The sequence below is a fragment of the Furipterus horrens genome, unplaced genomic scaffold (assembly GCF_987537825.1).
Source record: "Furipterus horrens unplaced genomic scaffold, mFurHor1.1.pri manual_scaffold_9, whole genome shotgun sequence".
NCBI lineage: Eukaryota > Metazoa > Chordata > Mammalia > Chiroptera > Furipteridae > Furipterus > Furipterus horrens.
The window spans coordinates 99279822-99306518 of NW_028327179.1; the positions used below are offsets into that span (position 1 = coordinate 99279822).

At 52.3% G+C, this 26697-nt stretch overlaps 1 protein-coding gene across 3 annotated transcripts in view; it reads left to right on the top strand.

The window, feature by feature from the left end:
- The window catches only part of CUL1 (cullin 1), a 72860-nt gene extending 47598 nt beyond the window's left edge, over nt 1–25262 (top strand). For all 3 annotated transcript variants that reach the window (XM_090287629.1, XM_090287627.1, XM_090287628.1), the window contains exons 8-22: nt 793–955; nt 1771–1901; nt 11359–11466; nt 11540–11646; nt 13753–13801; nt 14094–14225; nt 15612–15729; nt 16686–16762; nt 17112–17243; nt 18996–19088; nt 23671–23718; nt 23798–23880; nt 24252–24357; nt 24575–24688; nt 24861–25262. In XM_090287629.1, the coding sequence (XP_090143755.1) occupies nt 793–955; nt 1771–1901; nt 11359–11466; nt 11540–11646; nt 13753–13801; nt 14094–14225; nt 15612–15729; nt 16686–16762; nt 17112–17243; nt 18996–19088; nt 23671–23718; nt 23798–23880; nt 24252–24357; nt 24575–24688; nt 24861–24941 (1542 nt within the window). In that variant the 3' untranslated portion in view covers nt 24942–25262. The remainder of the gene's footprint in view (nt 1–792; nt 956–1770; nt 1902–11358; nt 11467–11539; nt 11647–13752; nt 13802–14093; nt 14226–15611; nt 15730–16685; nt 16763–17111; nt 17244–18995; nt 19089–23670; nt 23719–23797; nt 23881–24251; nt 24358–24574; nt 24689–24860) is intronic.
- Nucleotides 25263–26697: the final 1435 nt, after the last annotated feature.

The window sequence follows — 26697 nt, forward strand, 5'->3', positions numbered from 1 at the left end:
TCAGGTTTTCCAGATTTCTCCAAAATTATACCAAATTTTAAAGATCATTTTGGAGATAATTGGCATTTTTATAATAAAAAGAATATCATTTCTATCTCTTTTCCAAATCATCTGAACAATTTCAGATTATAACTGAAATGTCTTTTTGCTTTAATATTTAGTGGTTGCTCAGTGATACTGCACACCACACGTTTGTAGTGTGATGTATTGTAAAATATACGACTTTTATTAATTTTGCTGCTCTGTTAAATTGTGTCTGTTTTTTTTTTTTTTCTTCTTAAAGGGAAATTTAAGAAATCGAGATGCATAAGTAATCCATTAGATTTCAGAGGTGCATATTTAATGATTGGCAAGAGATTGGCCATAATGTTTTTCTTTAACATTTTTAAAAGCCTAATTACTAATAATTATTTTCATGCGGTCATTTCAGGAATTATAGTTCTACTCCAAGTAGCTTTCAGTCAAAAGTAGTGGTCGCTGGTGTTCTGCATAGAGGAGATGACCAGAGGTTTACGAGGTGAAGGGCCGCATAGCTAAAGGGAGAAAATGGATCATTGTGACCTCACTAAGTCAGTTAAAGAGGAGACTGTGGGAAACTTATATTGTAGAGAAAACGATCACATCAGCGATCTCTTAAATATGGCTGGCATTCATCTTAAAATCAAAGAATCCCTCTTCCCCCTTTTTCTTAAACCGTATTTTATTAGAGCAGGTTTGTGAGTTTAATTTGCCATTTTTCACATAACAGTTCTAAAGTGAGTGCAGTCCCCTCACTTGAGTTCACTCCTGCAGGCAGAGGCCCGTCTGCTGGAGGAGCAGCGGAGGGTGCAGGTCTATCTTCACGAGAGCACCCAGGACGAGCTGGCGCGGAAGTGCGAGCAGGTGCTCATCGAGAAGCACCTGGAGATCTTCCACACAGAGTTCCAGAACTTGCTGGACGCTGACAAGAACGAAGGTGAGCCGCACTGACTCCAGACCGGGAGGTGCACGTTGCGGGCTGTGGTTCAAAGGCGAAGTTCCTGGCGCCGAGTTAACAGCAGGACGAACGTTAGGCAGTTCCTAAGATTCATGGGTGTCCACCTTGTTGTGTGTTGGCTGCAGAGCCCTGGAGGGACTTTTGGGCTTGACTTTGGGGAAGAGCGTCTTTTCAACTTAATTTGAAATGTAACTCATTCCACAACTTTGGCATTAAGATATCACCCCTAATTTTCTTTATATATTTTTTTCTTTTGAAAATTCAAGAAGAAAAGGCAATTACTTTGTATTTTTCTTATCCATCTGAGTTTTACTGGGATGAATTAGGACCTTAATCAAAGATGGATTTTAGGGACTTCGGATTTTTCTTTCTTGTCGCTTATAAACAAACCCTGTGCCACACATACGACAAGTGGGGAGTTGGAGGCCCTTTTGTGATCCATTTGCTTGTATAGTTGAGACAGATGTTTGTAGCTCCTTAATTTTTTGTTCACATAAATTTGTGAGCACCTGTTATGTGCCAGGCATAAATTTTATCTCAGTGCTGAGGAAGATGTTTCCTGATAAAAAGATTTTTTTCTCTATTATGTTAGTGGATTCTCACAGTAAGGAGAAAAATAAAACTTTTATTTGCATGACTTCGTTGTTACTGCTAGCTAAATATGTATATGCTAAATACAAAATATTGTAATTAAGTTTAAAAACACAGTTATTTCAGGGTATTGTTCCTCTCAGTATGAACACATATGTCGTGGGATTTAAGTCAGTGCATTAAGGAGGTGCCCTTTCTTTCAGATTTGGGTCGCATGTATAATCTTGTATCTCGAATCCAGGACGGCCTAGGGGAATTGAAAAAACTTCTGGAGACACACATTCATAATCAGGGCCTTGCAGCGATTGAAAAGTGTGGAGAAGCCGCCTTAAATGTAAGTGCTGTGCGATCACAAGGCAGTTGGGCCGGTCCGTGCCCACGCGTGGCCTGCAGGCGTGTGCAGCGTCTCTGCTCCCGAATAAGCCGTACGAGTTCCACTACACCCCCTGGGAACCTTGCGTGGCTTTTTAAAGATGGTTTTGCAGCATCGTGTAGTAAACACGTCCAGAAACTTCTCTGGCACCCTTTAGGCATTCAGGCTGTCATTTCTTCTACATATTTATTCCTTTACATCCTGTCACTGTTACGTTTTGTACACGAGAATGGCTAGTGTACGAAGAACAGGCGAAAGCCTCCTCGGAGCTCTGTCCTGGCTCTCACAGGCCACAGGCCGTGCCTTCAGGAACCTGCACCCGAGGGCTGCCCTCTGGGTGAGGGCCACGGGCGGTTGGCCCTGGCAAGGCCCAGAAATTCGTAGCATGTCCCACCCACTCGGCCCACCGCGGGCGGGGCACAGGGCACGCCTCCTGGGTGACCTGTCATTCAAGGAATTGCGTTACAAAAGGAGGGTCACATGTTTCCAAGACAGGTAAGCTGTCCTCAGTTTTGTCCCGGTTGTGAACTCCCGTTCTGACTGACTGTTCGGGAGAACGAATGGCGAGGAAAGTCTTCTAGCCTGGAGTTCGTGCTGATGTCTGTCTGCCTCAGAGAGCTTCTCAGGTCACCGATTTTATCACGTTTAGTTATTTTTGACCTTATTGTCTTCATTCATGCGTTTTTAAAAGCCTTTATGTCCCTGTGGTCTGGCTCCAGAAGACTCCTTTTCTGCTTGTAGCTAAGGGGGCCGCTGCCTCGTTGCCACAGCGATGAATTACTAGAGGAATGAATGTAAATTCCCCCCTTTAGGTTCATAAAATACTAAGCTTATACTACAAGGTGGAAGGGGACTGGCGTGGCCGTGGGTGTTGTGGAAAGAACACCAGGTTTTAGTGTGAGTTTAAGAATGATGTCACAGCAGTGAGACATGGGGGTGTGAGCCCACACGTGCTGACCCCAGGGCCGCCTGTCTGGGTCCTAATCCCAGCCCCCCAGGTCCCCTGCCCCCACCCCACTCCCAGTGCTGACTGGGCCCTTCGGCAGGCGGCTTTTCCTGTCAGTGTGAAAAGAAACGGAATAATAGCAGTGACTACCTTTGAGTTTCTGTGAATAAAATACTTGTAAAGTGCTCACACCTTGACAACATTATTTCCAAACTCAATGTTCCTTTTAAAAGGGCTTGATATACACACACACAGAGCCCACCCCCACCCCCAGCCCCCCATTCAGAAGAGGCCAGCTTGGTGAAGATGCTGTTTCAATAATGTCAGGTGTTTTCACAGCTTCTAAATCAAAGCTCACCTCAGCGGTAGGGGCAGCAGAGCCTGGTATTTTAAAAGACTTAACTTTGCTTGGAATGAGCTGTGCTCAGTCTGTTGTTTCATGGGATACGGATTAGAGCAGTTTAGAAAAACGAAGCGGGTTTTGCTTTTTCGTGTGAACTGTTAAATATTAGACACGTGAGGTTGGCCTCAGAGCACCTGCGTTCTAAGTGATATAGTTAGCTTAAAATAAATATGGCAACTTGCTTTTTCGTTTTTATAGAATGAAGGGGTATCACTTCTAATGTATTTTTCAGAGCAGAGGGCAGGCCTGAACTGGAGAAATACAGTGATCTCTCCATTATCACAGGTGTTACGTTCTAGACCCCCTCGCGATAGGTGAAAATCCGCAAAGTAGGAACCTTACATTTATTTTAGTATTTATATATCTTTCAAGGCTTTATAAACCCTTCCCACACACTTATAAACCATTCCCAGTCCTTATTAACCTTTCCCACTCCCTTACTAACCTTTTCCACACTTGTATAAACACTGCTTATGTTCTTAAACATATTCTACACTCTTAAACCTACGTCCCTTTAACAACATACGTATACGGTACCGCAAAATCCCGTGATATAGCGAAACATCCATGATAAATCATTAAATACAATATTTTTTAAAATCCCGCAACACAGTGAGGCCGCGATGAGTGAACCGCGATACAGAGGGGGCCGCTGCGGTCCGTCTGTAACTCCCGGGTGCCCCGCTGCCGCCGCCTCCTGCGGCCAGTCGGCGGCCTGCCCGACGGGGCCGTGAGCCGTGAGCCGTGAGCCTCGTGTTTATTTTGTCGTGGCCCGTTAAAGCAGACGTCCAGCTTCTGGGTAAAATTGTGTTTCTGTTTGCGGAAGCTTCATCTGTCAGCAGGAAACTGCACAACGGAACCGTATTTACCAGCAGTTACGTTTTACCAGAAAGTACGCCTTTAAATAATTTTATTACTTAAATGTCAGCAACTAAGAAACATGACTTAAAAAATCAAAATAAGGATTTCCTCATGAAAAATAATTATATAAAGCTTAGTAAGCATGCATTGCATCTGCCTTTTCAAAAGTCAGACATTTCTTTTTCGAATACGTTATTGATTATAATTATTTCCATGAGAAATTTTTCTGTTGAATTCATGAAACTGGTTTTTTTCCCTTGTAAATACATTTTTCTTTATGAAAGCAAATACTTCTGTTTTCTGCAAAAGTAGTTTTTTCCTGAATTTCCGTTTTATCCTCTTATTTCAGAAGTGTAGGTTAACTCATAAGTTACAGGGCCGCCTGCCTGAGCAGCCGCCGGCTCCGTCTCCCGGGTCCGGGCCCCACTGCCGCCCGCGTCCCGGGTGGCGGGAAAGCCCTCCAGGCCTGCCGGGCCTCAGAAGGGACGGCGCACCCAGGGCCCGGCCTGGCGCACAGCAGGTGCTTCCGCCCTTGTGGGGAAGACTTGGTAGAGCTGCCTGGCCATCATTTTAAATAGGTGTTCATTTTTATCCCATCTGTGCTAAAATGTAGAAAATATGTTGTGACCCAAGCCATGAACGTTTTCCAAAACCCCCTGGTGTTGAAAAAGGCAGCAGAGATTGTTTGAATTAGTAAAAAATATATATATATAATAATACAATTATTACACATAATCTTAGGAGGGATTTAATTACTTTGAGAACACAGCTTTTAAAGTTTGAAATATTTTGCCTGATTGGGTTGAGTCATAGTGTATGAGAACATCATAGTTAGCGTGTTAAGTGCCACGGAACACACTGCTGGCCTGTTCTTTAAGGCTGAAGTTCATTTCCTGGCCCTGTGACTTCATCTGCACCATCAGTCTGGGTAGAAGGCAGTGTTACTGCTAGTCAGTCTGGCCTGGATTGACATTATTACAGGTTTTAAATCAGTAATGTGACTCACATAAGATTTAAGTGTTAGAAACTTCAGTACCTGCTGAAGAGTTTTCTTAAGGCATTTTTTCCATAGTTCAAACAACTTAAAGCTTAAAGGCTGTCCCTGAATCCCGGCCCAGGGGAGTCCTTGGTGACGTCCCCTTCTTTTGCCAGCAGCCGCCCTGCTCAGTGAGGTGTCCCTGAAAAGTCCAGAACATGTGTTGTTTCTGGGACCTGTCCTGACACCCAGGCCAGTCGGTGCTCCAGGAAGGTGGGTGGGGATCGGGGCTCCCGTATGAGTTCAGGGGCGTCCAGGCTGAAGGACGCCAGCACCGAGCAGTATGGAACCCCCGCCCCCCAGCCCCATCATGCAGAATTCTGGGGTGTTTGGGGGCGGTCCCTCCAGCTTCTGGGACCATTGCGGTCGAGGTGATGGTGCCGACGGAGGTGCTGCAGGGTGAGCCAGGGCCTTGCGCTGGGACGCCAGTAGGACTCCAGGCGCCTTGTACGCAGCAGCGTTCGCGGGTGGGACTTACCACTGGCTTAGAGCTGAGCAGAGAGTCAGTGAAATCACTTTTTGTAGGTATTGTTTCATAGGCAAGGTGCCCCGCGTGTGATTGGGGGGCAGCACCGTAAATGAGCCCCTCTTACCCTTCCTTGAAACTCTGGAAGTCACATTGCGGAAGGTGTCATGTGCTGGCCTAGACAGGCCGGAGCCCTGCGAACGTGTTCAGTCACTGGTGGCGTTGGGGACAGTCATCAGCATCGCGTGTAGGCGGAGGGGGCGCCCCGTCCTCTGCAGACTCTCGGGAGCAACTTGAAAGTACAGCCCCCACCTTCAGGCGCCTGTTCTAAAACACTGAAACCCCCTTCAGGCTGGCTGGCCCTATGCAGGGTGGGGGGGGCCTCTCTGTATCAAACCTCCCAAAGCAGCGAGCCGCGTGGTGCTGGCTGGGGTTGCAACTCAGTGGCCAACAGATGCTACAGACGAAACTGAAGCCTCGTTCTCATTCCCTCAGCAAGTGTTTAGGGCGTCCCTGCAGCTGACTTGTGTCGCGGGTTCTGAGCTGCATCGAGTCCCCGGAACCCCATCTTCCGTTGACTGTATTTGGGTGGCATCTACCTTAAGCACGCCCCTCCTCCCTCGCCTCTTCGCACAAAGGGGCGGCTGCACAGCGTGTGGCCCCTGCCTGCTCCCCGGCCTGTGGCAGCGTTGGTGATCTAATATGGGGTCATTTCCTCCCGAGTCTGCCCGGGACTCTGGATCCACTCAGGCCGGAGACCGCCTGCCCGTCGCCCCCCAGCGGCAGCCCCTGTCCCCAGTCTGCCCTCTGTGCGGAGGCAGAGCGCGGCCGTGGCGCTGCCGTGGGTCTCCGGCGCTTTCCGTCCGTCCCGGCTGCCGTCTGGGCCTGGCCCCGTCAGTTCACCCTGGTGACCGGCCTCCCGCCTCCCGCTCCCGCCCAGCCCTCGGCGCCAAGCAGCTCAGCCTTCGGGAAGCGCTTCGTAGCGCGTTGGCAGCTTTACTCCGCGCTCACTGTTCTAGACAAAGCGAGGCACAGCCTCTTCCCGACGAGAATAAGTCAGATCTGCAACATCAAATCGAATCAAACGCTCTCCCTATTTGCCCCGTTTCGATGAGCCCCGTCTTCAGTGAAACTGTTGGCTCCCGTGCCCCCGGCCCACAGCTGCCTGCTGGCGCCTGAGTCCTGGGGCGGCTCGGGGCCCCCTCTCTGAGACGGCTCTCCGCGGACGGGGCTGCCCGAAGCTACTGTACCTCCGTCTCAGCCCTTACGGCGTGTAAAGATCTGTCACGCGCCACTTCTTGCTTGTACGCGGGTCCTGCGTCCCCTTCCTGCGCCGTCGGCGGTGACCCCAAGAGGAGAGCTGACCCCTCGCCACAGTGTACGCTCCGCAGGTGAGGGTGTCCCCTCGAGCCTGCTGTACCCCGACAGTCCTCTGGAGCAGGGTTAGGATATTACTGCAGGTCTCCAGTCGTCCTCAGAAGGCAGGTCTGAACCCAGCAGCTCTCGGGGGCCGTGCCCTCCCGTCTAAGGCAGCATCGGGTAGAAGATGAGTCCTGTGAGGCGGCATCCTGTTCGCGGACGCGTGTGGAATAGAAGGCGGTGATGCCGCAATGGCTCTGTTTCTTATTTGGCCATGGCGGGGCGGGGGGCACTGCCCTGGGCACTTTGGCGTGGCCGGAGGCAGTGGCTGGGCACTGTCTCGGAGTGATTGGTGTTCCCGCGGGGGTTGGGCCTCGTGTGGGACGGGGGGAGCTGGCTCTGGCGAGGGAATGGGGTCCTGCCCAGCAGAGGCCCTCCGCGCCGCCACCAGCACCCGCTCCGAGAACCAGGAGGGCGGGGGTGGCGAGGAGAAGGGAAGGGGCACGAGGCAGACTGAACCCCGAGAGCCAGGCCGGGTTGTAACCAGCACGAACCCGACAAGATGAGATTTCTCGGGGGGCGGGGGGGGCGTGTTTTTTGACTGATTTTTAGAGCGGGAGAGAAACGCACTGCTTTGTTGTTCTGCTTCTTTAAACAGTCATTGGTTGCTGCTTGTATGTGCCCTGAGCGGAGATCGAACCCACAACCTTGGCGCAGCATCAGGACATGCACTAACCCACTGAACGGCCCGGCCAGGGCCACTTTCTGTTTTTAGAAATCACTACCGCGTAGCAGATGGACTGCAAGGATGAGGGGTTGTTGTGAGCGTACTAGCTGGGTTGGTGTAGAGCCGCGGTTCTCAACCCTCCTAATGCCGCGACCCTTTAATACAGCTCCTCATGCTGTGGGGACCCCCAACCATAACATTATTTTCGTTGCTACTTCATAATTGTAACTTTGCTGCTGTTATGAATCGTAATGTAAATATCTGATAGGCAGGAAGCATTTTCATTGTTACAAATGCAACGTAATTAAAGCATAGCGATTAATCACAAAAACAATATGTAATTATACATGTGTTTTCCGATGGTCTTAGGCAACCCCTGTGATAGGGTCGTTCAACCCCCAAAGGGGTCACGATCCACAGGTTGAGAAGCGCTGGTGTAGAGGCTCAGGTGGAGGATGACATGGGGCAGGGAGGAGAAGGAGCTCGAGGTGACCAGCGGCTTGGCAGTGGGCGGCGTCGGTGTCCGATCCTTGCTGACACTGGGTGGTGAGTCCCTGGGGTAGGTTTCCCTGTTCTTTGTGAGTTTGAATAGATTTGATTTTTTTCCACAATAAAATGTTGAAAGAACAGAAGGGAAAGCAGAGCATCTGAGATTTCTCTGCCCAGCATGTGTCATTAATTTGGTTCAGATAAACTCTTCACAGAAGTTCCAGAAAGGGGGAAAATGGAAGATAGGAGAGAAATGGAGAATGTCAGGGCAGGGAGACCCCCCCCTGGCGAGGGTCGGTGTGCGAGCTCAGCAGGGTTCTGGTCTGGTCTGGAGAGAGCCTGTAAGGACCACTGAAGGAAATCCTGGGGAGCCGGGCGGGGATCCTCAGGGACAGGCCCTGAGCGGTGGGGGTCGTGCTGCAGAGGCAGAGAGCTCTGTGTACTGAACAAAGGATGGGCATGAGCAAACCAGCACTCTGCTCCCTTCCTTTTTCCAAACATCAAAAATTCACGCATCTGCACGTGCTTGAAAATGCTTCTGATGCAGCCGATCTCGTCCTCCCGCTGCTCAGCGCTCTGGCCTTGGCCGCGCTGCGTGCGCGCTGGACCCGGGGACCCTGTGACTGCTGGCCACTCGCCCCTGGCGTCCTTCCTCTGCCCGGTGCTGCTGGCTGCTCCTCTCCCTGAGTCCTCCCCTCGGTGGTGTTCCAGCCGGTGCCCGTCTCCCTCTGCCCTTGTCGGGTCCGCACGTGCCTTTGCCCTGGACCTCAGGTTCCCTTAGTGGGTTCCCTTGGTGGGTTCCATGCCAGTCCCAACTGCTCACCGGCCGGGCTCCTGGCTGCATCTTCTCCTGTAGGAAAAAAAATCTTGAAATTGGAGTCTGCAGACTTCTGTGCCCTTAGGGAAGATTTGTCTTTCCATGGGGAATTCTTTCCTGGCATTTTGTGAGATATTTTTATTTTTAAAAATCCTGAATCTGACAGAAATTGATCAGGAAAACAGGGGAGAGCGTTGTAATTCTGCTGCCAGGGTAACAGCACAGAAACTCCTGGTTCAGAGCAGTCCACAGACAGCCCGAGCGAGGGCCGGGCGCGGGGGCGCACAGTGGGGGACAGCGGCCGTCTGGGGCCCGGGCCCTGGGGCCGCAGCAGGCCGTCCTCCTTAGAGGTGACGCCAGGTTAGAAACGTGGGAGTGTGGCCCCTCTGCTGCTGAGGGTGAGTCATTCTTGCAAATAAATATTAATACGTTGATGTACATAATTACTTTATGTAAATCCTGTGAGACTGTGGGAGTGGTGTTCTAGGAAATAGCAAATTTTGGAAGCCAGCAAGTCCTTAAATTGGAAATTCTGACCTGTGGTTTTTTTAGTGTCTTGACCGTGACCTTGAGTGTCCCCTCACTCGAGTACCGCCCAGTAATGTTTGCCCGCACTTCCTAGTGTTGGGTTTTGCTGCAGGCTCAAGTTCAGTGTCAGTGCTTTGACAGAAAAGTGTGAAAAGAAAAATGGGTATGTGAAATAATTTCACATGAAATCGGAAAGCCGTCTAAAATCTGAATTGGCGAAAAGCATTATCAATTTCAGTGCAAAACCACAGTGAAGTTGAGCACACGCCGTTGTCACTGGTAAAGAAACGAGTGTACGTGGAGCGCGGCGGCGTGCGCCCCCCTGGGAGGTGCCGCGTGGAGGGCGTTCTCCACCGTCCGGAATCGTCATTGTCACACGGGAGCAAGCGGAGCCGCTGCGGCCGTCAGCGCTGCTGTGACCGCATCGTAAGATGGACAGTGTTCAAGGAGTGAGCACACGTTGGGATTAGCTTCCAGGACCTTAAATGATTTTAATTTTGCAATTATTTTGTGTTAAGTTCCCTTCTAACGTGCTCTCTCAGTAACCGTATCAGCTAGAGGCCACTGTACGTACTGAAATTGTCTCGTCACGGCAGGTTTGCTCATGGTGACAGGGAGCCTTCCAATGTCGTTAGTAACAGAAAAGCTGTGAGACTGTTTGTAACCCTATCAGAGAAAAATGATTTACTCTCAGTGGTTACTCATTTTTATTGAGAAACAAGTGTTACAAAATGCAGAATACTTAAAACCTGGGGAACTTCAGTTTTTTGTTCCTGAATGCTGAGGATTAATATCTGGCAAGAAATTGGAAACATTTGCAGACCACTGAAGCTCCCTGCGCCTCAGGCCTCGCGTTGTGTTTGGTGAAGTGGCTCCCTCCTGCCCCGGCGCAGCCGCAGCTCTGCTGGGCTCAGGGTCGGCTGGCCTCGCCGGTCCAAGCGCTGAGGGTGGGGGGGTGCTGAACCCAGGAGCCGGGCTCCCTGGGCGCCCCCTGACTGCCGCCACTTAACCTCTCAGCCACATGCTTAACTGTGACTCAGTTTCTTCATCTGTAAGATGGGCGCACAGATAGGACCAACCTCGGGGCAGTTGTGACGGTCCAGGTGTGGGCGTGGCACCTGCTGGCGTGCAGCCAGCGCTCTCATTCTCACCACCGCGTGGGCCTGTCCCCTGTGCCCCTCCACCCTGTGGTCTGTGCGTCATCCCAGAAGCCTCCCTTGTGTGACCATCCCGTTCCCGCTGTTACGGTCCTTCATCCAGAGGTCCCCTGTGGCCTGCTGGTCTCCTGGCCCTGGCCTTTCCCCTCTTGGTTCCCTTTGTTTGTCCGCGGAGGCATCTGCGGACGGTAGGCGACTCGGCCCTCACTGTGGCCGGGCTCTGTCCTGTGCCCACGTCCGCCTCCTGGGCCGCAGTGCCACACTGCCTGCCCCTGTGTGCAGGTGGCTAGCGGGACGGAATCCGGAATTTGAATTCTTAACAACAGAAATTGGCTATGCCAAGCCATCCCTTTGACAACTTTTGTTACCTGTGGTTTCTCTGAATTTTCAAATAATTGTTAAAATCAGTGTTTTTATTACAAGCTTGAAATTATTTGTATTGAATTTTAGGTGTGGGGAATACATAGTATTGCATCTGTTAACAAAATGTTCTATGTGTTTTGATGATGGAACCAAAACTATTTCTTGATCTTACTTGTTAACATCTGAAAAAGTACGTAGGAGCACATGAATGAATACACAAGTTAATCCCCGGTAACGACCTTCTGTTTGTTTTTCTCCTCCTTCAGGACCCCAAGATGTACGTCCAGACAGTGCTGGATGTTCACAAAAAGTACAACGCCCTGGTCATGTCGGCCTTCAACAACGACGCGGGCTTCGTGGCCGCCCTAGACAAGGTGGGTGCGTTGGCGCGCGGCGCTCCCGGGGGAGACCCAGCCGTGCCCTCTAACCGGGTTTGTGTGCTCACAGGCGTGCGGACGCTTCATAAACAACAACGCGGTCACCAAGATGGCTCAGTCGTCCAGTAAGTCCCCCGAGTTGCTGGCTCGATACTGTGACTCCTTGTTGAAGAAGAGGTACAGTGACTTTGTGTTTTTCTTCATAAACCTATTTAAAGTCGCAGCTTTCATTGAGGAATTAAAATTTGTATTACACTTGACATACACAGAAGTGTAATTTTTGCACCTCTTGAAAAAATACTTTAAAGCTAATCTTCTTTGTCTTCCTAAAAGACACTTAGTGCTGTGTGTTACACGTGGTTAAAGCGTGCCGGCAGGGTGACCCGTTTTGTAGGCCAAATAAAAGTCCACTGGGCGGGTCACCCTGGCTGTGGCGAGGGTGACGATCGCAGCAGAAAGTGGCCGTTTCTCTACTGCCCCCACTTGTTCTTTTCTGCCGGCCAGGCCTCCCCTTCCCGGTGAGGGCGCGTCCAACGGCTCCGGGTCCCGCAGTGCTTCAGTTCCTGCGCTTGACCTTCACTCGGTGACTTTGCGTCATCACCGTTCATAGCCTGCAGTTCGGCCGCCTGAGTTCTCACCCGACACTTCTGCTGTCGGTCGTGTGGGAAGAGAGGGAGGCGAAGAGCTTCCTCAGGCCTCTCCGGCTGGGCTTCTGGTGTGGTTTTCCTCCGCGCTGCCTTCCCTTGGACGGCCTCCTCCGGCGCAGGAGCGCTCAAGGCTTGTTCTGCTATTCCGGTCCTCGTAGCAACAGACGCTGCTGTGATCATTTTTCATGCACCCAAATTTTGCTGGTTTTGATATTAGTAAACTAGATCCTTTTTTTTTAGTCCTTCCCTGAGGATATTCTTTATTGATGAGAGAGAGAGAGAGAGAGAGAAACATCAATCGGTTGTCTCTTGCACGTGCTACAACTGAGCATCAAAGCTGCCACCATTTGATGTGCAGGACGACGCTCCAACCATCTGAGCCGCCGGCCAGGGCAGTGAATTGTATCTCAAACAGCTCTCTGAGGCCGCATAACCTCATTATTAAGAAGGCCGAGAGGACCTCCACGTACCAGGAGAAGACAGCAAACAAGGCTCAGAGTCGTGCGATCTTAGGCGAAATGTCAGCAAACTAAATTTCTCAGTGGCCTGAAGAACATTCTCTAGGACATACTGTAGCTTCCTTGGAACGTAACGATGGCTCAGCAGGAGCAGAACTGAGGCATTTCACTGTGAACAGCTGTGTCTTCTGAGGGGCATGGGAAATGGTTCATCACAATTTCTAACTTGACAGAAAGCCGTGTGCCCACGGCCAGTGAGAACGGAGTATTTGGTTTTTCCCTCGTTATTACAGTGCTGATCGCATGTATCATTTACAGACTCTAGGCAGGTCCTCTGATGTACTCACCTCAGGAATGAAATGGACTTTAAATTGGAATGCTGCTTCTGGCATGACGTCATGTTTTAGGCTACGTGATAGGAAAATGTCAGTATTTTAAAAATGGAGGTGCCCTTGGGGGGCCTCGGTGCGCTTGTTGGACGATGTGTGCGTCAGGGCCACAGAAGCAGCCCACACAGCGAGGGCCCCAAGGCCAAGCGTGCTGCGCGCCCTGAGCTGCGTGTGCAGGACGGGGCACGGCGCTCTGAGCTGGCCGCGGGTGGGGGGCCAGGGCTGTCTTCTGTGTTTCATGGGGGTTTTGTTGGTAAAGGTCTCCTGTAAAGATTCCTTTACCCCGAAGTCACCTTTTTATTAATATTTCTTGATAGAATCCATTGACCGAAGCAGGTATTAAAGGACAGCCGTCTGTCTTGTAGACGTGACCACAAACGGCACTTTAGTGGTCGTTTAACTCTTTCATTGCCTGTCATTATTAGGCCATTAAAAGGGAACGATATGCCTTCTTATTTTTTCAAAGTTAAAGCTTATTATAGAGGCAATTAGAAAGTAAATACCATTTACTTAATATTTAAATGGATTATATTAATTCAGAATGTGTCTTCGAGCTTTCTAGTGTTTTCTGTTGATTTTCATCGTGGGTATGCTGAAGGTTGTTTACAGGCTCTTTCGTGTGAGGTAGCCGAATGGCCTCAGTGGGGGACAGTCACCTTCCTTCTTAATGCGCCAGTCTGACGGGGACTGGTCTTGTCAGTGGTCAGACCCACATTCCGGCTAAGTGGTGCTTGATGATGAAACGTTTGCTGATTTGTTTTAAAATACTGCCTTTTTCCTAAATTCCAGTTCCAAGAACCCAGAAGAAGCAGAACTAGAAGATACGCTCAACCAAGTGGTAAGGTGCTTAGCAGTCCCATCCGTTTCCAGTGGCCATCTCTCTGATGGGTCTTTTATATAAGGGCATCTGGAATGTGAAAAGTAATGGAATCGTTTATTTTATTTTGAAATTACGTTAAGTCCAGACCAAACCAATGTCATTTAAGTATTTTCAGACTATGAATGTATTTACAGACAGTGGGGCAGCATGTTTTGCCACGGTCCCGGGCCAGATAAACAAGGCGCGGCGCTGCCCTGGCACGTGTCAGGCTGCGGGTGCGCTGAGGGTGCTCTCTCACTGGCTTTACTAGATGGTCGTCTTCAAGTACATAGAGGACAAGGACGTGTTCCAGAAGTTCTACGCAAAGATGCTGGCCAAGAGGCTGGTGCACCAGAACAGCGCGAGCGACGACGCGGAAGCCAGCATGATCTCCAAACTGAAGGTGAGCTTACTCCTTCCTGACAGTCGGCCTGTTTGCAAGTTGTTATAGAAGTTCTTAGCGTCCCCAGAAACGCTCTTAGTCGGGCAGCCATTCATCAGCGCACAGTAAGGACTCGGCACCGGTGAGCACTGGTGCTCCGCTGCTGGAAACCTGCCGGGATCCTGTGACAAGGCCATGTCCCCATCCCCACCCTGGCCCAGCGGCTCTGCCCACCATCCGAACGCCATCCCCTGGCTTCCTCACACCTGCGTTCAGCTCTGTCCCCACCTGTCTGATGGCACAGCACGGGCCGTGCTCCCAGGTCGTCGGCTTTGGGTCGGTTGTGTGTTTGGTCATGTTCAGGGTTTGGGTCACTGCAGGAGGACAGAGGGAGTCCTGCTGCTTTCCTGTTGAGAAGTTCATTCATTTTTTCTTAATGGCAATATAAGTATTTTTTTTTTAAGATTTTACTTTAGAAAGAGGAGAAAGGAGGGAGAGAAGCATCGATAGGTTGCCTCTTGCACACTCCCATCCGGGGACTGGCCTGCAACCCAGGCACGTGCCCTGACTGGGGATCGAACCAGCAACCTTTCGCTTGGCAGGCTGGTACTCAGCCCATTGAGCCACACCAGCCAGGGCGAGTAGTTCTTTATTTGGCTGCCTCTGTGCTTAGCCTGCATTTGTTTCCAGGCTTGCTGGCCTGTCGAGTGCTGCTAAATATTTTAGAACTACTCCACTCTGACCCAGAAGTATAGTTACATGGGTGTCTCACTTAGCTCGGGACCCATAACAAAATGCCGCAGACCGGGCAGCTTAAGAAACAGGGGTTTCTCTCTCACAGTGCTGCAGGCTGGGGGTTCCAAGATCAAGGTGCCAGCCGAGGTAGTTTCTCGTGAGGGCCACCTTCTCATAAGGTCCTCATGTGGCAGCGAGCGCGTGATGTGCTGGGGTCTTCCTAGAATGTCTGGTCCGTCGTGGAGGTCCACCAGTGTGGCCACGTTGAAACCTGACGCTCCCCCTGGGGCCCCAGCTGCATCCGCCATTGCCTTGGGGGCTGTGGCCTCAACACAGGCGTTGGGGGGACACAGGTCATTCCGTAGCAGCGGTTAGGGGACAGACAAATGATGTCATCTTTGCACTGCAGCATGGCGTCGCCAGTCCTTGCTCCGCGATGCCCGGTGATAGCTGCTGTGTGTACGATGGCGCAGCTGCCCCGTGTGTGGCTGTTACTTAGTGGGGTGCTCCTTCTAAGCAGGGCGTGTCTGTGCCGTGAGCTGCAGTTGAGTGACCCCAGCTTCAGTGCTGGGGTAACGGGAGCATGTGTCATGTGCAGTGATTTCCCTCAGATCCCCGTCTGCGCTCCTGTTTCTGTAGAAATGAGTAAGGCTGTCCCCTGGTTCCTTGCAGCAAGCGTGTGGGTTTGAGTACACCTCTAAACTTCAGCGGATGTTCCAAGACATCGGTGTGAGCAAAGACTTGAACGAGCAGTTCAAGAAGCACCTGACGAATTCAGAGCCCCTGGACTGTGAGTACCCACGTGTGCGCACGCGCTGTCTCCACGCCTGTTCTGAGAGGGGTCCGTGCCGTTGTAGCAAATGGGAGAGGGGCAGATGAGAAGGGTGCTGGGTCCTTTATCAAGAATTCAAGGACAGACAGACAAGAAGTCCCTCCCAGGCGCCCTGTGCTCTGTGTGAGTGCTGTGGGATGGCAGAGACGCAGCGTGGGGCTCGCCGGCCTATCCCGGGGCCCGTGCTGAGCGCGGCTGGCGGGGAGCTCAGGCAGCTGCGCCAGGAGCGGCCTCCAGGTCCTGAGCCCAGTCTCTTCAACGGGCTGTCAGGACTCTGTGCAAAGTTCAGATGAACCCTAGTTTGGACCCTTTCTAAATCTTTTCTTAAAACGTATGAAACTGACTTGGCCATTGAGATAACAGGGGGAAGCTGATAAAGAGCATGTGGCTTCAGGTTGGCGTTGGGGCCGGGCAGGCTGGGCTCCCGACGTGAGGTCTGCGGCAGCCGTGGGGTGGCGGGTTGTGCTGGCATCATCAGTCATTTCTAAAAACGGGGACTTCTCCCAAAGGGGAGGAACTGCTCCCTTGTCGGCGTTAACGCTTGTGCCGTGGCCTTGTGGTCGGGTGTGAGGGGTGCTGGGGGTTCATGCGCCCGCGGGCTTCCGTTCTCTCCATTTGCTGTCTGTGCCTGACTGCACTGACGTTACTTGTGGCACAAAACGGAAGCAAATGAAGAAAGTGGGCCTGGGACGTCCTCAATGCAAGTTAGAAGCGAGACAAAAACTCACTCTTTGGAGGAAAAGATTTTCTGGCTCTCCTGCCTTTTACTAGTTTTAATTGAATAAAGTAACTTAACTGGCATTAAGGCCTTAGTTTTATATTGAAGCAGGACTTATATTGAATGTGCTTTAAGAACGCGCGTGTCCCACTTTCTGAGACTAACGAGGCGTCTCCCTGACTTGCTCCCGCCCCAGTGGACTTCAGCATCCAGGTCCTGAGTTCCGGCTCGTGGCCCTTCCAGCAGTCCTGCACGTTCGCCCTGCCGTCAGAGGTACGCGCCTCGTCATCCGCCCCGGGCCGCGGGAGGTGAGGGGACACACGGCCCGCCCAGGCCTGTGTGCCCGGCGACCACCGCCCTGCAGCGCCACTGTCCCACTGGCAGAACGCCTCCCTCCCTCCTGCATGTAGGACCTCGCCAGCGCTGTGACTAGCACCACAGCCGGCCCCGCCGGCCCAAAGTGAAAACCTCTTTTGAGTGTGCCCTCAAATGCTTAGCTCCCCGTGCTTCCCTAGAGCCCAGCACGCAGCATTTGTATTTCACTTGGGTGTAAGGGTGTGCTCATCGGTCGCACGTGGTCGGGGGTGCTGCGTGTATTCACGGGCGCTGCTCTGTCCTCCAGCTGGAGCGCAGCTACCAGCGCTTCACGGCCTTCTACGCCAGCCGGCACAGCGGCCGGAAGCTGACGTGGCTGTACCAGCTGTCCAAGGGCGAGCTGGTCACGAACTGCTTCAAGAACAGGTACACTTTGCAGGTGAGGTCGCCTTTGTATTTCGGAATGTTTTAAAGTCCAAGTGAGGACGAGACGAACTGTAGGTTTCAGAATCTGGTGATTCGTGCAACAGAACCTAGAGTGCAGCTCCGAGAGAATGGCATGAAATGGTGTGGGTCTTAGGAGTCAGAGGAGCTGAACTCGGATTGTTTCTGGCTAAGGGACAAGTTACTTAATGACGACACTGAGCCTCATCAGTTTTCTTGTCCGTAAGATGAGGGTGTCAGTGCTTCTGCTTCGGAAGGGGAGTGAAAATTAAATAATGTACTAATGCACGTTTGGTCCGGTCCTGGCTGACTGTTCAGGCGGCAGCTTACACGCCGGAGCTGTCTGTGTTTACCTGCGATAGCACTTCTTTTCCTTCAACGAGCAGCGTCACACCCCCAGTCACCGTGGGCGCTTTTACAACAGGACTGAGTGCTGAGTAACGGGACCCGTCAGTGACGGTCCTTCCCCTCAAAGGCCCAGGCCCTTTCTAGCGAGCTGGCATGCAGGGCAGGCCCCCAGCTAGTAGCTTTGCTGCCTCTGAGAACAATTCACCGGTGAGCTTACAAAAGCAACTGCAGGTCCATTTTTAAGTGTTAAGAAACTGCAGACGCACTCTGCTCAGTCGAGTTTCAGTAATTCTACTCTGATAAAATAGTTAAAATGTGTAATAGTGGTTACACCAGGCCCGGAGGGCGCCATCAGCCTGAATGTAGATGCTGCGCAATTGGAATTTGGTTTTCTTTGTCCTCTGTCAACACACATAGAAGAATTCCTGGGTTCATACTTCAGCCCCTAAGACGACAGTGTCCTTCCTCTGACCAGGTGGCCGCTCAGCGGGGGGTGTTGGCCAGGTCACAGTGGCCCAGGGCGGGCTCGAGGACAGGATGGGAACCTGCTCTTCCCCGCCCTTGTACTTTTATTTAAGATACAATTTTTTCTGATTCTTTGACTTTTATTAATTTTTTGATTCTTTAAATAATTTCATATCAACTCTGTTGAGATAACTTACAACAAAAGGCACCCGCTGTAAGTGTGCAGTTTGAATGACGGCAGGTTGTCACCAAACTAGGGGACTTTTCTTTGAGGTTTGTTCTGACCCGGGTCGCTGGTGAGAGCTGAGAGGCCTCTGGCTCGCCTGCTCGGGAGAGGTTGCGAAGCCCTGCGCCCTCCCGTGGGCTGTTTCTCTGCGTGGCCTCCTCCCATCTGCAGAAGCCCCATTGTCCCTCCAAGGCACTGCAGGCTTGCTGCTCGTAGGCCTTTACTTGGTGCTATGGATCATGGGAGATTAGAGGGGCAGAGGGATTTCCGTGGGAGGGACGGGCCCACAGGTGGCCATTCACTGCCACGCTTCAGGCAGCAGAACCTGGCGCGCGGTTTCCAGAAAGCTACCTTAGTGCATTGGAGCTTGCTTTAAACCGTAGCAGACTTGACACTGGCAAGTACTTAGGATTAAAAAGAAGCAAATATAATTCACTGTGCAGGTTGTTTTATGTCAGTAACGTAGCAAAAGACAATCTTCTTGGCATTTGTGCAAAAATAAATTTGAAGATAGATGCTTAATGTGTATGTACCAGACAGGTGTGTGTATTTACATGGACAAATTCAGAATCATTGTAGTTTGAAAAGGTGGGAAATGACATCTTTCAGGAACATGCTGCGTTATAGTGGCATCACGCACTCTGTCTGCAGTGGGTGTTTTCCACGTGTCTAACTCCGCCTCTGTCTTGTATGTGGGGGACCGCAAAGGCATCAACATTCCAGATGGCCATCCTGCTTCAGTACAACACGGAGGACGCATACGCCGTGCAGCAGCTGACGGACAGCACGCAGATCAAAATGGTACGTCTCCCTCCGCCCCTAGGCCTGCAGACGCTGTGGGGGAGGGCTGGGGGGGGGGCCCGCAGGGTCTTCGGCTTGAAGTAGATATTGGCCTATGAGTGTGCTCTTCTTCCAGGATTTCAATACCTGCTTTTTGAAACTAAATTTTTTTTAATTTTTATAAATCTTTTATTTGATCCAAATGGGCCCCAAAAATATGCTGGGGAGCAAAATCTCAAATGCTCAGGAGAACAAGTTTTGCAGCTTCTTTTATGCACCTGAAATTAAGGAAGGGACATTGTTGAGATTGGTTTCCAGGTTGGTTGACAAGCTTGTGTGCTGCTCTCTTGAGGGTTAGTACACGCTTCCAGGGATGTTACTCAGGCATTTCGGCGGTGTGTTAGCCTGGGTGCACAAGGACCGTTCACTGAAGTTGTCGGCCCGGAGTGTGACCGCCCGCCGTGACCTGCCCTGTGTAGACGGTAGGATCGGGTCACCCTGTGAGGTTACTCTCCATAGAGCGCCTTTTATAATGTATTTTTCAGCCCAGTGTAACACACGCACACTTACAGAAATACACGGCCTGCTTCTCTGTTCATTCAGCCCTTTCTTCACCCTCTTCCCAGCTAAGCTTTTCTTAGTGTGCAGCTCAAATCTTCACTGGATGTTATTCCCATTAGTCAGTTTTTATTGAGATATATTTCACATAACATAAAATTGTGTACATTTTGAAGTGTACAGTTGAGAAGTTTTTCACACGGCTGTACAGCCACCGCCTCTGTCCCAGACATTGTCATTACCCCAGAAGGGAAGCCGGGCCCGTTGCCCCATCAGCAGTAACTGCCCCTGACGGCCTCCCGTCTCGTCCCGTTCTGCAGGTGCCTGCTTGACATTTCATCTGTGTTGTCATGGAACAGGTGGCTTTTCGTGTCTGCCTTCTTTCACTTAGCATGTTTGTTCATGTAGCATGTACCCATATTTTATTCCTTTTTTATGGCTGAAATACATTCCAGAATATGGATGGACCACTTTATGTTTATCCGTTCACTTGCTGACAGAGCGGGTTGTTCCTGCCTTTTGGTTATTACGCGGAACACTCCCTGTGAACACCCACGCCCCAGTGCCTGTGGGAACACATTTCCAGTGCTGCTGGGTGTATACCCAGACGGGGAATTGCTGGGTCCCAGTAACCTACGGGTCACTTCCCAAGGAACCGCCGGACAGCCGCCGGCGCCCACCCGTCCCTCCCGGTGTCCCGGTTCGGCCGCCCTGGTGGCCTTGCAGTGGCAGCTCGCTGGGGGGGTGATTTGCATCTCCTATGACTCACGATGTTGGATATCTTTTCAGGGCCGTTTGTGTATCTTCTTCGGAGAAATGTCTGTGCAGACCTTCTGTCCAGGTTTTAATTGGGTTGTCTGTCTTTTTACTGTTGAGTTATTAGGTTTCTGTGTGTGTGGGCGCGTGTGCGTGTTCCGTACGTAGGCCCTTGTGACACCCCTGATTCACAGAGGTCTTCCCCCGCTCTGTGGGCTGGCTGTGTGTTTCTTTCCCGCACACAGGTTTAACTTCATGACACCCACTTTATGTTGCCTTCGGTTGCTTGTCTTTTCGGTGTCATATCTAATGCAAGGTCAAAGACTGTCCCTTCCCTTTCGGTTGTGTCGCCAACCCTCACGGGTCCAGGACTCCAGAATAAGGTCCTCCTGCGGTGTGTCTCAGCGACAGAATGAGCCTGCATTCAGTACGCAGAGCACAAACTTGGTCCTTGGTCAGGGAGCGCAGGAGGGCGAGCGCGCGCTCCAGAGACCAGCGGGCTTCGAGGGGCTTTGGGGGACCGGGAGCGTTGGTGGGCGGTGGGCGGGGTCAGGGTGGGGCCTTCTGAGAAAAGGCGGCGTGTGCTCAGAATCCCCGGGGAGCGTGATGTTTAGCGTCTGCGTGCTTCTGCCCGGGGTGTGATGATTAGCACGTTCGTGAAGTCAGGTGTGTCCACAGGTCCCTGGGAAGGGGCTTCGGGCGCCACCTCAGGTCCTTCCCGGGTGGGCCAGTTTCTTGCCTGCGGTCCTGGGCTTTCTGACCCGGTTCGTGGTGCGCCGGCAGCCTCGGCTCGCCCTGGAGTGCCCGCCCTTTCCTGACAGGTTCAGTCAGGGGTGTGGTGGCGAGGAAGAAAAGACCAGCCCTGACCAGTGTGGCTCGGCTGGGTGCCGTCCGCATCCCAGCGGTCGCCAGTCCCATCCCGGTCAGGGCACGCGCCTGGGCTGCGGCCAGGTCCCCAGCTGGGGCGCGTGCTCGGAGCAGCCGAGGGGTGTTCCTGTCTCACATCAGTGTCTCTCTCCTCCTCTATCTCCCTCCCTTCCCCTCTGTCTGAAAAATAAATTAAATCTTTAAAAGAGGGAAAGAGAGAAGACAGGAAAGTCAGCAGACGTTTAAGGATTAACTGAGGTGGCCCAGGCAATGTTGTCAGAATCAGCGGGCCTTCAGTGTGGATCTTTCTGGATTCTCGATTTTCCACTCGTCCATCTGTACGTCTTTTTTTTCCCTTTTTTTTTGTTGTTGTTGTTTCTGTCACCGTCGTCCCACCTTTCCCCCAGGGCTGTCCCCGCCCCACCTGCCCCCCTTGTGTCTGCCCCTGTGCCGGCACCACGCCATCTCCGTTGTTGCTGTTCTGCGCTAAGTTTTGAAATTGAGACCCCCCCCCCCCCCCCCGACTTCGTGCTCTTCGGGACTGTGCTCACTGTCCCGGGTCCCTTCCGCTTCCGCATCAGTTGCAGAATGAGCTCCCGGCTCTGCGGGAGAAGGCCGCGCGGGCTCTGGGGGCGCTCTGGGGGGTGCTGCTGCGCCTCCGATCTGTGAACAGGGATGTCTCTCCATGTATCTAGTTGTTGTTAGTTGCTTTCAGCTGTTCGATAGTTTTCAGTAAATAGTCTTAACACGCCTGTGGTTAATGTGTTCCCTATTGTTTTATGATATACTTGTTAGCGGGATTTCTGTCTGGCTAGCGTATAGAAATACAGTTGGTTATTACGTATCGATCTTCAGTGTACTGAAACCAGGGTGAGCACATTTGTTAGTTGTGATACTTTTTTAGGGCTTTTTTTTTTAACATTTAGTCATGTCATCTACAAACACAGATAGTCATGCTTCTTACTTTTCCTGTTCGGATGCCTTTTTTCCTTTCTCTTGCCCGGCGGCTCGGGGCAGACTTTCCAGCGCCGGGGAGGAGCAGCGGCATCCTGGTCTTGCCCCCGACCTTGGGAGGCCCTTCAGCAGCTCTCACTGGGAAGCGTGCCGCGAGCTAGGCTTTAGCGACGCGCCCGTGTTAGGTGCAGAGCGCCCCTTCGGCCCCCAGTGTGCACAGGGCTCGTCCTGAGGGGGCTGCCTTTCCTGCTGTGTGGAGAGAGCTCTGTGTGTGGGGTTGACTGGTGTCCTGCATGGAACTCGGTTGCATCCTCGGGGCACACCCCATACGGTCATGGCATGTGATACGTGCTCTGTGCCGCTGCGCTTGGTGTGCTGGAACTTTCTTGAGGATCTTGGCATCTACATTCATGAGCGCTGTGTGGGCTGGGCTTCCAAGGCGGCCCAGAAGACGTCTTGAAATTCTAATGACAAAACGAGTTTGCTCCTGTGTACGGAAGAGTGTTTTCTCCTTCTCCTTCCTCCCCTCCACGAGAGGGCACCGAGGCGAGGTGGAGGCTGAGGCCGCCCGGACCCAGAGCACCTGCGCCGTGGCACCCGCCTCCCGAGCTCACACGTGCACGGGTGACTCCTTTGGTGACTTGGCTTTCTGTCACAGCTCTCCGCCAGGACCTCAGCTAGTGTTCATGGTGGCACCAGCCCCCAGATGGGGGGAGGCTGCTCTCTCCTCCCACCCACGACAAACATGGCGCTAGGTCAGATCTGGCTCATGACTTGAACACTATCACGCCTGCTCCAGGCTTCGGGGCAGGTCACTAGACAAGAGTCCTGTCACTTTGACAGCTGTAACCCTGTGCCCTCAACCAGATGGTGCCCTGAAGACAAGGGCAGGCCCTGTCCTTCCATCCGTGGGGAGAGGAGCTGGGGGGAGAGTCCGGGTCGCCTGCGGGTCGGGCTGGCAGTGCTCTCATTTCTGGGAGCACGAAGCTGTGGAGCTCAGGGCAGAATGGGAGGACTGACCACCCACTGCTGACGGAGAGGCAGCCCCAGGGCCGCAAAGGCAGGTGGACGGTGGTCGCTGCCCGAGCCCCATCGCGGTCTCCCCGGCCCTGCCGGATGTTGTGCTTCCTCCTGGAACCATGTCCCCAAGGAGCTGCCCGGGAGTCTGAACCACTTCCTGCGGGTTCGAGGGAGGGAAGCGGCTATGTGTGGCCTCGGACGCTCAGTGGGACAGGCCAGTAAGCTGGCACTAGTGGGTGATCAAGGCCGAAGAGGGGTTGTCACTGGGACTTAGGTGCCGGCGACGCAGTGGATCCGAGGGTCTCCAAAGCGCCATCCTGTCCTCGGGCTGTAGCTGTCAGTTGGGCAACGTTTTTCTTCGGAAAACAGATTGTGGGGTTGCGGCTGGTGTTTGCTGCAAAGAATGCCGCGCTGTGTCTCCAAGTTACCCTTTCCTCTCTCGTTGCAGGACATTCTGGCGCAGGTCCTACAGATTTTATTGAAATCGAAGTTATTGGTATGTTTGTGCACTTTTTCTGTTAAGTTTAGAAAGAGCCTTTTTCTGCGATTACGTAGTCACAACCGTGTCCTTATAGGTCCTGGAAGATGAAAACGCAAATGTTGATGAGGTGGAACTGAAGCCAGACACCTTAATAAAGTTATATCTCGGTTATAAAAAGTGAGGAAATCTGCTGTGCACATTGCTGCCACTGGGGGGGAGGGGTGGGGTGGGCAGGGATGTCACTGGGTGGTTCTTGGTGTTTCTCCACGTAACTGGTTTGGGTTTTGGGTGTTTTCATTTGGCAAACAAGTCTCCTGACGTGAGTCACCTACAAGTGTGGCCCTCTGTGTCCACGTGTCCCAAGTCGTTCCTCCTGGCACGGCTGGGGTCCGGAGAAGGGCCGCGTCAGTGGGACCGGTCAGAGGGCAGGGTCGCCAAGCTCAGGGTGGGGGCTCCCCGTGAGGCCAGGCACGGTCACCTCCCGCCCTCGGTCCTTGGCTGCCTGCCTTTTCAGAGAGCAGTGACCATCTCTGTGGTTTTCTTGATAGTAAGAAATTAAGGGTGAACATCAATGTGCCCATGAAAACTGAGCAGAAGCAGGAGCAGGAGACCACACACAAGAACATCGAGGAGGACCGCAAGCTGCTGATCCAGGTGATGGGCGTGCCCACGGTGGTTCTGGGGGGCTGGTGGCAGCGCACGGAGCAGGGGCGCGCGGGGCGGGCGTGTAACGGCTGGGAGACGGGGCTTCCTCCTTCTGGAAACACTCCGTGGCCGGGGTCAGGTGCTGGAGTCGCTCTGGAGCCCCCGCAGGGCGCCAGCACTGCCCCCGCGCGGCGCTGGGGTGAGTGAGCCTGTGCTCCGCCCGCAGGCTGCAATCGTGAGGATCATGAAGATGCGGAAGGTGCTGAAGCACCAGCAGCTGCTGGGGGAGGTGCTGACGCAGCTGTCCTCGCGGTTCAAGCCGCGCGTCCCCGTCATCAAGGTACCGTGGGCGCGGCGGGGCCGCGGGGCCGGTGCTGAGGGGCCTCCGCGCGGGAGGTGGGGTCTTGGCCTCACGCTGATGGGGCGCACGAGGCGGCCGGTCTGTGGGGAGGGTGCCTGTCTGTTCCGATAACACATGTTCCCTCCATTCTCTTCTGTCAAATGATGCCCAGAAATGCATAGACATTCTGATCGAGAAGGAGTATCTGGAGCGCGTGGACGGCGAGAAGGACACCTACAGCTACCTGGCCTGAGCCCGAGGCGCCGAGGCCCGCACGCCCCTCGCCGGCCCGCCGTCCGTCAGAACCGCTCAGGATCGACACATTTCAAGTCTGTAAATAAGGACACCGACGCCATTTAACCTAATTTAAGGACGGAGGGCACGACTGCCGCGCCGAGGGCTGCATGCTGCTGCATCCGAACCCACTCGCGGGCCGCGCGCACGGCCGTCGGCAGCGCGCACACAGGAGGCGGACGGGCCCGCGTGGAACCCGCTCCGGAAAACCATTTGTATAGTGTGTTTCATTTTTTAATGCGTGAAAATAAAGCAAATTAAAGGATTTCTGTACAAGTTGCATTTGGTTTTGTTTTCAGTTTCACTAATTTCTATATGTAAATAAAAGATATAACGATTGTGCAAATGTATACTCCCTGTGTCTTCCTGTAGTCTGACAGGTGCGTGCTGTACATCGAGGTTTTTTTTAAGATCTTAACATTTTAAGCCCCCTTGTAATTTTTTTCCACACGTGGATGCTCATATCTGTGACTTCTTCCAATGGCTTCAATGTGGCGTGTAATTCAGTGACATGTTGATTTCATGTGTCACTTTTAAGGACAAACAGGTTAATCCTCTGACCCCGTGACCTGGGCAACAAGCCCCCTTCTTGCAGGTGGGGAGTGGAGGGGCTGGGAGGACTGAGGGCAGCCAAGTCTGGGAGGCCACGGAGCCTATGCTGTCGGACCTGGAGGTGCGATGGGGCCTGCGGCTCCTTCATTCCAGCTGTAACCAGTTGTTAAAACGCAAAAAGGTGCAGTTCAAGATGAACTGGGGCTGCTCCTGGGGAAGGTCCCAGGGTCCCAGCAAGGGGGCCCGCGTCCCCTCCGTGCCTGACTAAGGGGCCCATGTGGCGGGACAGGAGACCGGCCAGCAAGCTGAGTGCGCTCGGCACCTGCGGGTGAGTGGGCATGTTCTTGGCTGCGTGCCGGGAGGCGGAGACCCACTGCCAGCATCGGGGCCTGGGCTTTAGCCTGCGTGTCCCCATAATGCCGCCTTTGGTCTTTGTCCACAGTCAGTGCCCTGGTTGGCTTGTCACATCACCTGCTTCGTGGCCGGAGGACAGGAAAAATGGGGAGACAGTAGCAAGACCTCCCGGGCAGGCTCTGCTCTTGGCTCTTGTAGGGTCATGTTCCTCCTGAACCTCAAAGTTATAAATGTAGAAGGTACAGCCAAAGAAACAGGCAGAAGTGAAGTTCTGAAGTTTCTTGGGAGCCATTTGTCACGTAACAGGTTTTTTAAAAGATTTTTTTTAAGTTACAGGATATAAAAATAGTAATGTGACTAAGCACTTAGGTAATGGTTTCCACACTTATTTATTTATATCTTTAACATTTTATTATGTTGTTACAGTAGTCCCAGTTTTTCCCGCTTTGTCCCTCTCCACCCAGTACCCTCATTCCCTGCAGTAATCCCCCCCTTGGTTCATGTCCATGGGCCGTGCGTGTAAGTTCTTTGGCTTCACCCTTTCCTATATTACTAACTTCCCCTTGTCTAGTTTGTACCAACCAATTATGCTTCTTAGTCCCCGCACCATTTCCCCGTTTCTCCCCCTTCCCCCTCCCAGCTGATAACCCTCCAAATGATCCCCATACCTGTGATTCTGTTCCTCTTCTGGTTTGCTTATTCTGGTTGGATTTTCTTTTATTTTTTAGAGTCTGTTGTTGATCGTTGTGAGGTTGTCATTTTAATGTTAATAGTTTTTATCTTTTTCTTAAATAAGTCACTTTGATATT